Source organism: Geotrypetes seraphini, chromosome 9 (assembly GCF_902459505.1).
Source record: "Geotrypetes seraphini chromosome 9, aGeoSer1.1, whole genome shotgun sequence".
Lineage (NCBI taxonomy): Eukaryota > Metazoa > Chordata > Amphibia > Gymnophiona > Dermophiidae > Geotrypetes > Geotrypetes seraphini.
In genome coordinates this window covers 99,068,188-99,083,811 of record NC_047092.1, presented here as the reverse complement: position 1 = coordinate 99,083,811, position 15,624 = coordinate 99,068,188, and the positions used below count along the sequence as shown (strand labels likewise).

Below are 15,624 nucleotides of genomic sequence, written 5' to 3'. Positions count from 1 at the left end.
TTGACAAATTTTCTTTTTTTTCCAAACACAAAATCAATCGTGAAAAGTCGGATCTCTTACTTCTCAATATTTACTGTATGCAGCGTGATTTTGCTCAATTTTCTTTTAACCGGGCTGCTTCCAAAGTTAAATATTTGGGTATTCTGTTTTCTTCCTCTTCTGAGTCCACTTTGGCTCTTAATAGAGCTCGGGTGATGGATTTGATTGATAATCATTTTCAGAGATGGTATCCCCTCTTCCTCACATGGTGGGGGGTCAAAGGATCGTGCATATTATAAACTCCTGGAGACCAACCTTTCTCATTTTTTGTGACGTAATAAGTCATCTAAAATTGCCAAACACCATTTACAACGTAGTAAAATGCATGGCGGAGTAAATTATCCAAATTTATATAATTATCATTGTGCTTTTATGTTATTACAGGCATGGAGTTGGTTCCACTATTCTTAAGGTCAAAATTTTTATTAAGATTTTGGGGAATGAAACAGCAATACAAATATAAATGCAGGAAAAGTACAAAACGTTGAGGGAATAGTATAGACAATGTCACATAGTAATGTACAGTTTGTCATATTCGTATTCATATCCCCTGAACCAAATTAGAGAATCTTAGCGATAAGAGAAAAAATTCAGGGGAGGTGTAGAAACATGAGGAGAAAGGGAAGAGAAAAGAAAGAGGATAGAAGGGAAAGAGAAGGAAAATAAGCAGCGCTGAGAGTGAAAAGTATATCAACCTTTAAAAGCACTGTGCAGGAGTGGTCAAGTTATCTGGAGTGTACATAAGTATCCAGAAATTTCCAAGGAGAAGAATGAGAAGTTGAATGTATAGTGAGTGAGGAAATATAGCGTTTTTCATAGGCATAGGATTCATATTTGTGATACATACATAATGAGTTCCACCAGAATGTGTAATCTAGTAGAAGGGCTGACTTCCAATTCTTTAAAATATGCATGATAGCTATAACAAACATGGCATCAATCAATTTACTGGGGCAGGTGGAGTTAGTAAAACTCGAGTGTTGAGATCTGACAATAATCATATCAAAAACGAGTTCTGATGAACAGGAGGTAATCTTTTTGATAGTGGGCCAAATGCTGGTCCAAAACGAGCGGACTTGGGTACAATGAAACAACATATGATCTAAGGTACCATCAATATCCAAGCAATGCCAGCATTTGGGATCTGATTTGAGATTAGCTTTCCACATGCGAAACGGAGTCCAAACTGCATGCCACATGAGAAAAAACATGGACTGTGAGATTCTTGACGACAGCAGGGGTCTATTTGTCACAGACCATAAAAGATCCCAATTAATATCTTGTAGAGGAATAGAAAGCATCGCATCCCAATGCTTCATGGAGTTTGGAGAAAAAGTGAAGCGATGATCTCGCAAAATGTGATAGAAGGTGGAAATAGCCTTACCTCCTATTAAAACACATGCGCATCAACGGTGAACAGATTTGAGGATTGTGTCAATATGAGAGGCAAAGGACGATTGTGCTATAGTAGATGTCAACAAAATCCATTGGGAGTAACAGTTGAGTAATGCGGGGTATGCCGAAGAGAATTCAGAAAAGGTATGAACGATTCGGAATTTCTCAATTGTTCTACCGACCAAATACCCACATTTTGCCATTTCTTCCAAGAGAAAGGTTTACCATTGTGTTTAAGTTTGGGATTCTGCCACAAGGACATGTCTAGATTATCAAATAATGAAACATCAGCAGCAGTATCTAGATGACGAAGAGCCAGCTGTGTTGCGCTCAGCAATGTGTATGATTTCAGTCGCTTAGGTAAGGTCATGGTACAAAGTATGGGTAATGGAAAAGGTGAGCATATGAAACTTTCCATTTCTAACCAAGCTGGAGGATTCAAAGGTAGAGGTCTTTGGAGCCAGTGAGCCCCATAGTGTGCTAGAGAGGCAGTGTGGTAAAGGTGGAAATCGGGGAGATTCATGCCTCCGCAAGATTTGGAAGCTTTCAGCTTGCTCAAAGCAATGCGAGGTTTCTTATCTTTCCAAATGAATTTGGATATAGAGGTATTAATCCATTGATATAAAGATTTATGACAATAGGAAGGGAGTATATATAGAATATAAGTAATTTGGGGCGCTAGGGTCATCTTGACTGAGGCTATTCTGCCCCACCAAGAAAGATACAAAGGAGACCATTGTGAAGTCGCTTGAGTGATCAATTTCTTGATCCTATTCACATTGAGCTCCATGACATAGGAGGAATCTTTATGAATCAATATACCCAGGTATTTGATAGGATCATATGACCATTGAAACGGAAAATGAGACAGTTCTGATGGAGTGATGAGGTCATTTAACGGAAATATGTTAGATTTTTCCCAATTAACTAAGTATCCCGAGAGCAGGGAGTACTCCTTGACCAAGGAAATGAGAGCCGGAAGGGAGGAGCAAGGATCTCGTATAAAAAGAAGAATATCATCAGCATATTCAAGGGAAGCCTGGACCTTACTCAAGGGAACTGTGCACGAAGCGCAAAACCTGTGCATCCCCAAGTTCAGGAAAGGGTGCAAAAAAAACAGAACAAAAAACCCAGTGTGGATAACAAATGCAGTGAAGAAGGCGATAAGCGACAAGAAAGCATCGTTCAGAAAATGGAAAAAAGATAAAACAGAGGAGAACCAAAAAGTGCACAAAGAACACCAGAAGGAGTGTCACCGAGCGGTTAGAAAAGCAAAAAGAGAATATGAAGAGAGACTGGCAGAGGAAGCAACAAACTTCAAGTCGTTCTTCAGATACGTCAAGGGGAAACAACCGGCAAGAGAAGAAGTGGGACCATTGGATGATGGAGACAGGAAGGGAGTGGTAAAGGAAGAGAAAGAAATAGCTGACAGGTTAAATGAGTTCTTCACGTCAGTTTTCACGAGGGAAGATATAACCAACATCCCAGAACCTGAAGAGAGCGGAAAAGGAGACCAAGATGTAAAACTGGTCAATTTAGAGGTAAGCCAAGAAGATGTACTCAAGCAGATAGACAGACTAAAGAGCGACAAATCTCCAGGTCCGGACGGCATTCACCCAAGGGTACTCAAGGAACTAAAAAACGAAATAGCGGAGCCTCTTCGACAAATATACAGCCTATCCTTAAAAACCGGAGAGATCCCGAAGGACTGGAAAATAGCAAATGTCACGCCCATCTTCAAGAAGGGCTCAAGGGGAGACCCAGGAAACTACAGGCCAGTGAGCCTGACCTCAGTCCCAGGAAAGATGATGGAGGCACTGATTAAGGACATCATCTGTGAACACATCGAAAACAATGAGCAGCTAAAACCGAGTCAGCATGGCTTCTGCAAGGGTAGGTCATGCCTCACAAACTTATTGCACTTCTTCGAGGGGGTAAACAGCCAGGTGGATAAAGAGGAATCTATAGATATCATTTACCTTGACTTCCAAAAAGCCTTCGACAAGGTACCACACGAAAGGCTGCTTAAGAAGATATGGAACCACGGGGTACAAGGGGTGATCCACCGATGGATCAAAAACTGGCTGGCGAACAGGGAACAGAGGGTTGGCGTAAAGGGCCATTACTCAGACTGGAAAGGGGTCACGAGCGGAGTTCCGCAGGGGTCGGTGCTGGGACCGCTCCTGTTCAATATCTACATAAACGACCTAGAGGCGGGAACCAAGTGTGAGGTTATTAAATTTGCAGATGACACCAAACTATACAGCAGGGCTCAAACCAGGGGAGACTGTGAAAATCTCCAAAAGGATCTAACGCAGCTGGAAAAGTGGGCCGAAAAATGGCAAATGAGCTTCAACATAGGGAAATGCAAGGTCATGCACGTGGGGAAAAAGAACCCGATGTTCACATACAGAATGGGGGGAACACCGCTAGGGATCAGTAACCTGGAGAGAGACCTGGGAGTGATGGTAGACGCAACACTGAAGGCATCGGCGCAGTGCGCTACAGCCTCAAAGAAAGCTAACAGAATGTTGGGTATCATTAAGAAGGGTATTACGACCAGGACGAAGGAAGTCATCATGCCGCTGTATCGTGCAATGGTGCGGCCGCATCTGGAGTACTGTGTCCAGTACTGGTCGCCGTACCTCAAGAAGGACATGGCAGTACTTGAGGGAGTACAGAGAAGAGCAACTAAACTGATAAAGGGAATGGAAAATCTCCCATATACCGACAGGTTGAAGCAGTTGGGACTTTTCTCACTGGAAAAGCGGAGACTTAGAGGAGACATGATAGAAACCTTCAAGATCCTGAAGGGCATAGAAAAAGTAGACAGGGACAGATTTTTCAAATTAAGGACCACCACAAGTACAAGGGGGCACTCGGAGAAATTGAAAGGGGACAGGTTTAGAACAAACGCTAGGAAGTTCTTTTTCACTCAGAGGGTGGTGGATACATGGAACGTGCTTCCAGAGGCTGTTGTAGACAAGAAAACATTAAATGGTTTCAAAGAAAGTTTGGATAGATTCCTAGAAGAAAAAGGGATTGAAGGGTATAGATAGATATAGACCACTACTCAGGCGATGGGCCTGATGGGCCGCCGCGGGAGCGGACCGCTGGGCAGGATGGACCTATGGTCTGCCTCAGCGGAGGCAACTTCTTATGTTCTTATGTTCTTATATGCAGCTAATTTAATTTGTCTGGACTGAGATGAGACACCCTGAATTATTGAGCTCTGACGAATAGAGGCAAGTAGAGGCTCTAGAGCTAAATTAAACAATAAAGGGGAAAGAGGACAGCCCTGCCGGGTACCTCTATGGAGAGAGAACTTATTGGACAGAGAGTTGTTAATCAAGATGCGAGAAGAAGGTTGCCAGTATAGCGTTTTGATCCAATGAAGGAAATAAGGACCAAAATTATACCAATGGAGAGCTCGAAGTAGGAAGGGCCATTCAACCCGGTCAAATGCTTTTTCCGCATCTATGGCCAAACCGACCATGGGATCATGAAGCGATTTAACATGAGTATTAATATGATGAAAAAGACGAAGATTATCACCAATGTATCTGTTTTTAATGAAACCGACCTGATCATTATGAATGAGAGTGGATGCTACTTTGTTGAGTCGCAAGGACAGGATCTTAGCCAGAATCTTATAGTCAAGATTCAACAGGGAGATTGGTCTGTAGTTTTTGATTTGAGTGGGGTCTCTCTCAGGCTTAGGAAAAACGACTATCGTAGCGTCCGCAAAATTAAACTGTTTATCAGGAGATTGATGAAGGAAATTATAATACGTAAGCATATGAGGAGCCAAAAGATCGTGAAATTTTTTGAAAAATTCATTGGTGAACCCGTCAGGTCCGGGCGCTTTATTGTTGGCTAAAGAAGAGATAGCTCGTGATATTTCCGAAGCCGAGAGAGGGACATCTAATTCATTTTTTGTGGTTTCATCTAACGAGGAATGTTCTATGTTAGTCAGAAAAGAGTCAACATCTGTCTCGGATTTAGAGAAGTCAGAGCCATATAATGTAGTGAAGCGTTCAAATTCTGTAGCTATCTTATCTGTTTTAGTAACAATATGTCCTGAAGAGTCATGAATAGCCGATATATAGAGCTTTTTCGATTTGCGTTTAAGATAATGGGCTAAAGGTTTCCCCATGACATTATCTCCCATGTAATGTCCCGAAGCGTGTAAAAATAAGTCTTTTCTAGCTGTTAAAGAGACAATAGAGTTGTACTCGTATTTAAGTTTAAGAATTTGTTGATAGAGTAAGGGATCTTTCACATGGGTAGACATGTGCTGGAGTTCCAAAGATTTAATGGATTGTTCTAAGTGTTGTTCTTTTTGGAGTTGGGTTTTCTTTTTCCATGCTGCCAATTTGATGAGTTCCCCCCTTAAGGAGGCCTTATACGCTTCCCAGACTATGGCAGGGCAAATCTCAGGATCATGAGAATTATTTTCAAAGAATTCAATCGTGAATAATCGCACCTTAATAGAGATATCGTCATCTAGGAGCAGATGATTATTAAGTCTCCACGAAGGAGTATTAGATGTGGGTGGAGATATGGTAAGATGTATAGAAATAGCTGCGTGATTGGTGAGGGTGATAGAGTGTATGAGAGCATTAGATAAAGAATGTATTAAAGAGGAAGAAATCAAGAAATAATCTATTCTGGAATAGGTATTATGAGGGTGAGAGAAGTGGGAGTACTCCCTGCCCTTAGGATGCAATATACGCCAGGGATCTATAAGAGAGTAATTAGTCTTGAGATTGAGGAGTTCTTGATGGGATTTAGATTTGGATGGTTTGCAGGAGGAGGATCTATCTGTAAAGAGATCCTGTAGTTGGTTAAAGTCCCCTCCAATTATAATTGAGCAAGCTGAGTAAGGGAGTAATAGAGTTTGAAGATCTCTAAAAAATTCTGGATGATCTAGAACAGGGGCATATATATTGAGAAAAACATACCCCGATGAGCGCAACACAGCATGAATCAGACACCATCTTCCCTCCGAGTCAGTAGTATGTGAGAGAATAGTGAGCGGCAGTTTATCATTGAAAAGAGTGGAAACTCCATTCTTTTTATGAGGAGCCGCCGGTGAAAAATAGTGGGAAGAATAGCCCTTAATATTCAGTTTAGTAGCTGACGCAGAGGGAAGGTGAGTTTCCTGTAGAAATATGACATCTGGATGTTTACCTTGAAGATAATTAGCAACCTTTTTCCGTTTGATGGGATGATTCAGCCCATTAACATTATATGAAATGATATGCACTATTCTTATATTCTTTCGGAACCCAGTTGGATTGAGATAGAGCGTCAATTACTCTCGCCACTTTCCTTTTTTTCTGTGCTTAGTTGCAAATTATCTTCCCGGATTAAACACCAACTTATTATTTATTTTATTTTAAAAATGTATATACCGTTTAAACCTAAACGGTTTACATATCGTTACATACTATAATTCAGTAAGACAAATAAAATCAAACAAACATTAACATATAATCATCGGAAAATCACGTAACGTGCCCATCAAAAGAACAATCGTAAAGATTAGTTCCTAGAAAAATGCATTAACTAATAACTGTATTTTTAATAGTTTTCTGAAATTACCATTGTCATAACATTTTCGTAATTGACCGACAAGTGAGTTCCACAGTTTGACTCCTGCACAGCAATGGACCATTTTACTGGTTTCAGCATATTTTGGATTAGCATTTATTTTTAATAATGCTAAATTCTCAGAACGCAGAGACCTAGATGGTAAACAGTTTGACATCTTACTTTTAAACAATTCAGGTATGGTTCCATAAAAGAATTGATGGCAAATCATTATTGCTTAATATTGAGACACTATATGATCTCTTTTGGAATTAGATGTATTGTTTAAGCTTTGTATAAAAGATACTACTTCTCAGTCTCTCTGGTATAATTCATCCTTTCATATACCTCATGCAGTTATATATTGGCCTTCTTGGTATAGTAAGGGCATTCTTATGCTTGATCAGATATGGGATAAACAGCTTTTGCCGTTTAAGGTTTTACAAGCTTGTTTTCAGCTCTTGGATTGTGAGTTATTTCACTGGCTCCAACTACAACAATGTCTTACAAAGAATAAGCTTCAATTGTTGTCTGATTTATCTCATATAGGTAGATACTTCTCTGTGTTGGTGGATCCACGTCATTTTTTCTCCAGGATTTACAAACATCTTGTGTAGACTCTCCTTTACAAGTTCTACAATCTATATGGGAACATGACCTAGCTTCACATTTGACATCATCTCAGTGGTCGCTTTTTTGGATCAGCTCTTTTAAAACTACCATGTCAACATCCTTGTCTCAGTCTTTACTGTTTATTTCTCATAGAGCATTATGGACCTCTCGAAAAATGTTTCATATTGGTCAGCTTCCCTCTGATGTTTGCTGGCATTGCCATACTGAACATGGAACACTGTTACAGCCTTTTTGGATTTCAGTTTGGCCTATTATTTTGCAGATATTATCTCTTAAGGTTGAGCTCACCCTCCAGATTGTAGTTTGGAGAAGCACAGCTTTGATAGATACATTATCTGAGGATCACGCTAGATTATTAGATATTTTACTTGCCTTGGCTCTCTGATCCTTAAAAATTGGAAATATAAAGTGACTTACATGTTTCTATGTGGTAGAACTTTAGTATGTCTGACTCACAAATTTGAGTTGGAAAGTACTTTGTTTACTTCTCATCACCGTGTCGAGCTTCCTTTGGTTGAAGACCCGGTATATAAAGTTAAGTTTTAGTTTAGTTATGAGACATATTATGAAAGATATATTTTCCCCACCTTTTTTTTGTATTTTTGCTTGCTTATATTATTGTTATGAGAGAGATGATCTGATAGTTAGATACTTTGTTGATAATTGTAGTACTCCAGGTACTGTTTATTTGTTCTTGTATCATTTTTTTCTTGGTTTTTGTTATGACTTAAAAAATCATTAATAAAGCATAATTGAACTAAAAAAAAAAGAAAGTTATTGTGTTTAACCTTTTATTATGTAAAGTTTTGCTGGGAGTTTGTTGGGAAGATCAGACAGGGGAGTTGGAGTGTATGTATTGGGGGGGAAGGGCATTCAGATTTAATTTTAATTACATGTGTCACTTAGTATGCCTAATCAACTGGATGGGAAGCAGATTCCCCTCCCCTTTGCTTCACTGCCTAGGCTACTTTGTCCAGCAAAGAGCTTGGCTGTCACACTAAAGTCTCTTCGTCAAAGTGAGTCCTGCCTGAAATAGTCAAGATCACTGTTCTAGAGTCAAGCATATTTAGACTAGATTTCACAAGCATAAAACATTACCTCTGCTGCCCTCCTTTTTCCAATGTTCCAGTCATAATATTGCTCTATGGAATTGGCACAAAGAGAGTTGGCATCGTCACCTAAAAGTATAAAACCAAAAATATTAATTCTGGACTTTAAAAATTTTAAAGAATGAACATAGATGACCTAGGTCAGTGATGGCTAACCTTTTTGAGCCCGAGTGCCCAAACTGCCGCACAAAACCAAAGAATTTCCTCAAAGTGCTAGCACGTCAATTAAACCTTAATAACAAGATTTTAGTATCTAAAAACTCTTTATAAAGTTGCCTGAACTATGTAACATCATTTTTAAAGGTTGGAATCTTTGTATTGTCAGAGAATCAATTTGATTCACAATCCTTTGGTTTTTATTTCAATTTATTGGCAATTTATAATGTTTTAATGATTTCATTCAATTTAATGAATTTAGGAAGAATTTGATTCAGTTACACAATATATTTTAAATGTATTATTCACATAACATGTCAAATGTATCCTGAGTAAAAAAAAAAAGATAAACTTCTTAAAACTGTTAACTGTGTCAAGAGTCTATACATGTTTTTTTGTAAAATTTACAATCAAATTAGAAAATAGTTAAATCATTACATTTCTAATAATATGATGTAAAGAAAACAAGAGAGCTTTCAATTAAACCAACCGTTTTTTTGGAAATTCCAGATTGGAATACAACAGGGCCATGTAAAGTCCCTTTTTTAAATAACATCTTTAAATAATATTTAAATAACTTAGAAAGTGTCTTAACTGCAAACTGAAAACACTGCTTCATGTAAACATATGCATTGGGCATGCTCTGAAAAAAATTAATGTGATTTTTATTGTTGCATGCATGCTGATAACTTGTCAATCCTTGGCTCATAGTGCGTTAATTTCAGAGCAACACATGCAGCACTCATGTCATCCGTTAATCTGTTTCTAGCATCAGATTTTATATGATTCAAAGCCGAAAACAGCTGCTCACAAACATAGGATGACCCAAACAAAGTATGAAGAGCAATCCCAAGTGCTTTCATGGACTTAAAATTGTCTGGCAGAGAATTCCACGTTTTTAGGATTTCATTTTCAGAACTGCTAGCAGTGATTTCATTTGTCATCCTTTCACACTCAATACGTTCAAGAGCCGCACGCAGGTCATTGAATTTACTTTTCCAGATAGAGCTTTCTTGAAATTCCAGTAGCTCCATTTCCAAATTTTGAATATCCAACCACTGTAAGCAGGAAAGATCAAGATCTTCAAATGTGGACTTTTCTGGGGAAGTTATAAATGAAAGGATTGTCTCCATCTTACGGAACTGAGAAAATCTTTTACTAAAATTCTCCTTTGCTTTAGCTACAATGGTGGAATATGCTTTGTGGATTTCCTGGTGTTTTTTATGACTGTCCACAAATGTTGTTGAATTATCCAAATGTATTTTTAGGTTGGGAAAATATTTTAGCTGTCCACTCTCAAGGTCTTTTTCAAAAACATGCAATTTTCTCTCAAAAGCTTTGATGTCACTAAACATGCTTTCTGCTGTTTTTCCCATGCCTTGTAATTTTTTGTTTGGTACATTAAAGTGGTTAGTAAAATCTGTAAAGAACATGAGGTTGGTAAGCCAGGCCATGTTGGTGAGTTGAGGATAGTCTTCCCCCTTTTCGTTCATAAATAGCCTAACTTCTTCCAAGCAGGCCACAAATCTCTCTAACACTCGTCCTCTGCTCAGCCACCGGACATTATTGTACATCAGTAAAGTGTTATATTGTGCCTGAACCTCATCAAGAAGGGCTTGAAATTGTCGAAAATTAAGAGCACGCGCCATGATGAAGTTCACCATTTTTGTTACATCTTTGAGGACATCGTCAAGTTTTTTGCTGCTTTCTTTGGCACAGAGAGCCTCTTGATGTATTATGCAGTGAAATTGAATCAGTGGATGTTTTGCTTCCTTAGCAAAGAAATGAATGAATCCTTGTGTTGTCCCCACCATGCTAGGTGCTCCATCGCTAGTAACTGAAACCACTTTTTCTGGACTTATGTCTAGTGATGAAAAAGCCTCCATCACAGCATTGTGGATATCTATCCCTTGTGTTCTTCCAGGCAAAGACAGCAGTTTTACCAGCTCTTCTCTCATGATGTCACCAGTAGCATAATGCAAAATGAGCGCTAGTCTTGCATGGTTAGTAATATCTGTACTTTCATCCAAGCACATGGAGTAGAAGGGTGCTTTTTATAAGTCACAAGTAAGCTGTTGACTAACATCAGCAGCCATTCGCAGAACCCTATCTTTTGCAGTATTTCTGCTTAGCGGCATCCTTGTTTTGGAAATCATGGAAGAGTGAATTACTCCCAGCCAAAATTGCCATCAGAGAGGGGCTTACCATGTTTTGCCATGCACAGTGAAATTTGAAAGCTGGCAACTGTAAGATGATTAGTTTTTGAAAGATAGTTGCTAAAACTAAGAGACTGGGAGTGATATTTCTTTAATTTTCCTACAAGGAACTCTTTTCTTTGAGCTAAACCAAGTTCAGCAACACTGTTATGGTTTGTCTCAAAGTGACGTTTGACACTTGATGTGCGAGACACAACACTTTCATTACACATAATACACAATGCTTTCCCACTGCGTTCAATCACTCCATATGTCTCTGTCCAGGCCTCTTGGAATGGTCTTCCACTATCTGTTTTTGCTTTTTTTGCTGTACTCATTTTCTTTGTTCAAGACTTCAAGTCTACAAAAAGATAAAATTTGTATAATAAAAAAAATCTAATGAAGTGCTGTATACAAATCTGTCCTCATAAAAAAAATATGTGATTGGGGAATTTTACTAATTGTAGACATCCGTTTTGGTCAAAAAATATACTGTCTCACAGCCCCGCGGCGGTTCAGGCAGCTGCGAGGAACACATTGCCAGGCAGGGCCGGACTGGGACAAAAAATAGGCCCGGGCATTTTAGGTTGAGCAGCCCAATCACATGACCTCACGCAGGCCCCGCCCATTGAAGTCCAGGGGCAGGGCTAAAATGCAGAAGCACACTTGAGAGGCACGGCCAGCCACTAATAAGAAGTGACTGCGATTCCCCAAATAAAATGACCTGCAAACTGGATTAATCGCATTATGACTATACAACATTGGATTCATCACAATAACAACTAATTAAGAGGTGACCTGAGTGTATGGGAAAAGGACTTTTATTTTTCATTATTGGAGCCTTTGTTATTTTATTATGATGTTTACAAAAGCACTGTGAAGGGCCACAAATACACTTTACTGTTTTTTGCTATATTGAGTTTTCCATAAGGTACAGCGCAGAGGATTAGTGTGTTGGTTGTTCACAGAGAGCCCAGCCCTCCTCTCAGCTTACTGAACTTCTCTATGCAATCATCATAAGCAGCTTTTTTATTTCCTCAAATTTAGCATGTCCCCCATGGAAGATACAGAGGTTTTTACAGAGGAGCACATTATTAGACACATTAACATCCCCCCATATCCTCACCTCTCTAGCATGGGAGCACTAGGAACTGTTCCTGATTACAGATGTCACATGTGGAGTCACACTACAGCCTCACTGAGTTCCTGTGACAGACTCAGTGTAAAGCTTCTCTTCCTCCCCCCACTTCCCCCTCACACACTGCCTGGCTCATAGGATACTAAGGGGAAGACAGGCAGGCTAAACATCCACTCACAGTGTAGGGTCATGAAATGGTTAACTGTTGTTTAAAATATTGCTCTGGTCTACATAGCTGAAGAAAGTTTACAATCTATTGACTTCATCTGCCTAAAATGTATGTCCCTACCTTACCACATTGTAAGCTGAATAGATAAGAGTTTGAGCCATGATGTACCCTGCCCTTCTGTACATTTAACTGTAAGAGTTAGATAAGTGTCCTGCTAGTGACCTGCTAGTGTGAGCTAAGAACCAATGAGTGTTAAGAAAAGTAACACGTGAAAAGCTTTTTCTAGAATTCAGTTGTATAGCCAGAAAAATGAATAAATATCTCTGTAACTTCCTGGTTTCGGCACTTCTGAGCCAGCTTGGAGCTCAGAGGTCCAGCATGCATGCTGTGAATAAACTCTTGTACTTTCTTCATGCCTCTGACTTTGTGTGTCCAAGTGATCTTTCAACAGGACTGCAGCCAGCACAGGAGGATGGGCCGCGGCCCACTGGGACAATGCCCGGTCCTCCCAATGGCCAGTCCGGCCCTGTTGCCAGGTGAGCTGCAAAGCAGACACCGGCACACTCGCCTCCCGCCGCGCCGCATATCTTAATTGCGGACCTTCCCGCGTGCCAGCTGCAAGGCCTTCACGTGCCATAGGTTTGCCATCGCTGACCTAGGTTGGTTTTTTTTTGTTTTTTTGGGGGGTGGGGGATTGGTTTTGTTTAGCCTGGTCTTTATGCCTTCCTCTTTTCCCATGCTATTTTATTGTTAAACAGGTGACCTTTGTATCTGATTTCATCCAGAAGCTATCATGCATTATTTATCCTTAGTCCTTCTACCATAGCTCTGTTCAGGAAATAACCATACAGAGGCACATCACCTGATTCCTTCCTAGCATATTCAGTCATTTCTCAGATTTCACTAATATGCTCACCATCTGTTGGCAAAGTTGTCTAGTGGTCTCCTGTGCTTAAAAAAATAAAACAACCCATACATACCTCCCTAAAGATTCACTAGTAAACCTACTATGGTAACTAACTTGCTTCTGTTGTAAGAGCTATATTACTTCAGCTATACTTCCATCACACTTCCTGTTACAGCCAGTAGGAGAATGAGCCAGTACTTGAACAACTCTCTCTTTCAGTTGATCAGATGCTAAGCTTACATTCTGTTTAATTTAGGGCACTTGATAGCAGGTTCTTAGGTTACACAGTAACATAGCAAATGTCAGCAAATAAAGATCTGCACAGTCCACTGAGGGGCAGATTCTCAAAACTAAAATGTGCCTTTAGTGTGAATGTATTATAGTGGCAAATTATTTTCCAAGCTTTCTAGCAGTCTCCGATACTGCCATGCAAATGTAATATAACGAGGTCATTAATATTAAAATGAGCACTTTGAGCAATTTTATATAATCGCTAAGTGATTCCCTAACCTCATTCCACATTTGCGGCCCAAATTTGGTGACAGGTTTGAGCTGTCGATGCTTTACTTTCTGATCAGTGCCTGAGTGTTGATTGGCTCAGGCACAGACAGGAAAGTAAGACTAGAGAATGACAAATTTTTCCCCGTCCCCGCAGGAACTCAATTCCTCCATCCTGTCTCTGTGAGTTTTGTTACTGTCCTTGTCTCTTATAAGCTCTGCCTTAACCACACAAGCCTTAAATACTTATGATTTTAAAGTGTTTGAGGCTTGTGCAGATGAGGACGGAGCTTGCAGGAATGGGGCAGGGACAGGAAAAGAACTCGCATGAATGGGACAGGAAAATGAGTTCCCGAGAGGATGGGGAAAAATTTGTCTCCATGTCATTCCCTAATTAAGACCACAGCTCAGATCTGTCAGAAAATTAAGCAACCTCTCCCCCCACCAACACCCTCCCACCGCCAGGCAACTCCTTCCCCGACATCCCCCCAGCAATGGGAGAGATGCCCACCGCCTTCTGCCACTAAGCAATGCCCCCCACCCAGACAGCAGGAGAGATGCCCACTCCCTCCCGCCGCCAAGCAACCACCCTGGCAGCAGTACAGATTCACCAATTCATTTCAGGTGAATCGATTTGAATCGATTCAAAGACAAAAAAATCAGCCTCCCGATTCATTGTCTGACCCTCTCCCCCTCGCCCCTAAAGCAGGATCGGCAGCGCTGCCTCTTGCTGGCCGGCCGCTGCCGCTCCTCCTTTAGAGTGCGAGGAGGGAGGGTCAGTCTTGAAGTGCTGCAGTGTCCGGCTTCCCACCTGGCCTTCCACGCCTCCATTTACCTGATTCCAGCAGCGAGCAGCCTGCAGAGAGGATCACCGGTACTTTAGCGATCATTGCAGGTTGCCATAGGCCTCAGGAGCTGTCTTGCCTCTGACGTCAGAGGAGGGGCGGGACCGTGGCAGAGGGACAACAGCTCCTGAGGCCTTTGCAACCTGTAAGGATCACTAAAGTACCCGCAATCCTTTCTGCAGGCTGCTCCCTGCTGGAATTAAGTAAAGGGATGCGTGGGAGTCAGGGAGGAACACGCAGGCCTTCTGGGGGGAGATGCAGTCCTTCGGGGGGGAGGTGCAGCCCTTCGGGGGGCACAGGCCTTCAGGAGGGTTGCAGTCCTTTGGGGGGGACAGGCCTTCAGGGGTGGGGTGCAGGCCTTCAGGGGTGGGGTGCAGGGCTTCAGGGGGAGGACAGACCTTCAGGGGAAGGGGCTCTGGTGTAGAAGTACACGGAGGGAGGAAGGGAGGGAAGGGGGGGTTCAAAGAGACTTGCATATGCCGGACTTTGAGAAGAAATAATGGGTCTAAAAACAGAGGAGAGGGAGAGAGAGAGATGGTGGACAATGGGATTTAGGGATAAAAGGAACAGAAAGGGAGAGATGGTGGACCCTGGGGTGGTGGGGAAGGAGGGAGAGATGATGTATGAAAGGGTAGTTGAGAAAAGGTGGGTCTGTGGATGGAGACGAAAAAAAGGAAAGATGCCAGACCTCCAGGGGAGGGAAGGAAAACAGAAGGGGAGGACAGAGATAGAAGATAGATGGTTAGCATGGAGAAAGTAGGAGACCCTGGCAAGAAAGTTATCAGAAGACAACCAGAGCCTGGGACCAACAAGATTTGAATAATGACCGACAACAAAAGGTAGAACAAATAATTTTATTTTCTGTTTTGTGATTACAATATGTCAGATTTGAAAAGTATATCCTGCCAGAGCTGGTGTTAGACTGCAAACATAAGCTAGGATTTA

General features: G+C 41.0%; 1 protein-coding gene across 9 annotated transcripts in view; it reads right to left on the bottom strand.

The window, feature by feature from the left end:
- The window catches only part of YEATS2 (YEATS domain containing 2), a 1,675,245-nt gene that overhangs the window by 177,113 nt on the left and 1,482,508 nt on the right, over positions 1-15,624 (bottom strand). For all 9 annotated transcript variants that reach the window (XM_033957686.1, XM_033957691.1, XM_033957693.1 and 6 more), the window contains one exon: positions 8,761-8,840. In XM_033957686.1, the coding sequence (XP_033813577.1) occupies positions 8,761-8,840 (80 nt within the window). The remainder of the gene's footprint in view (positions 1-8,760; positions 8,841-15,624) is intronic.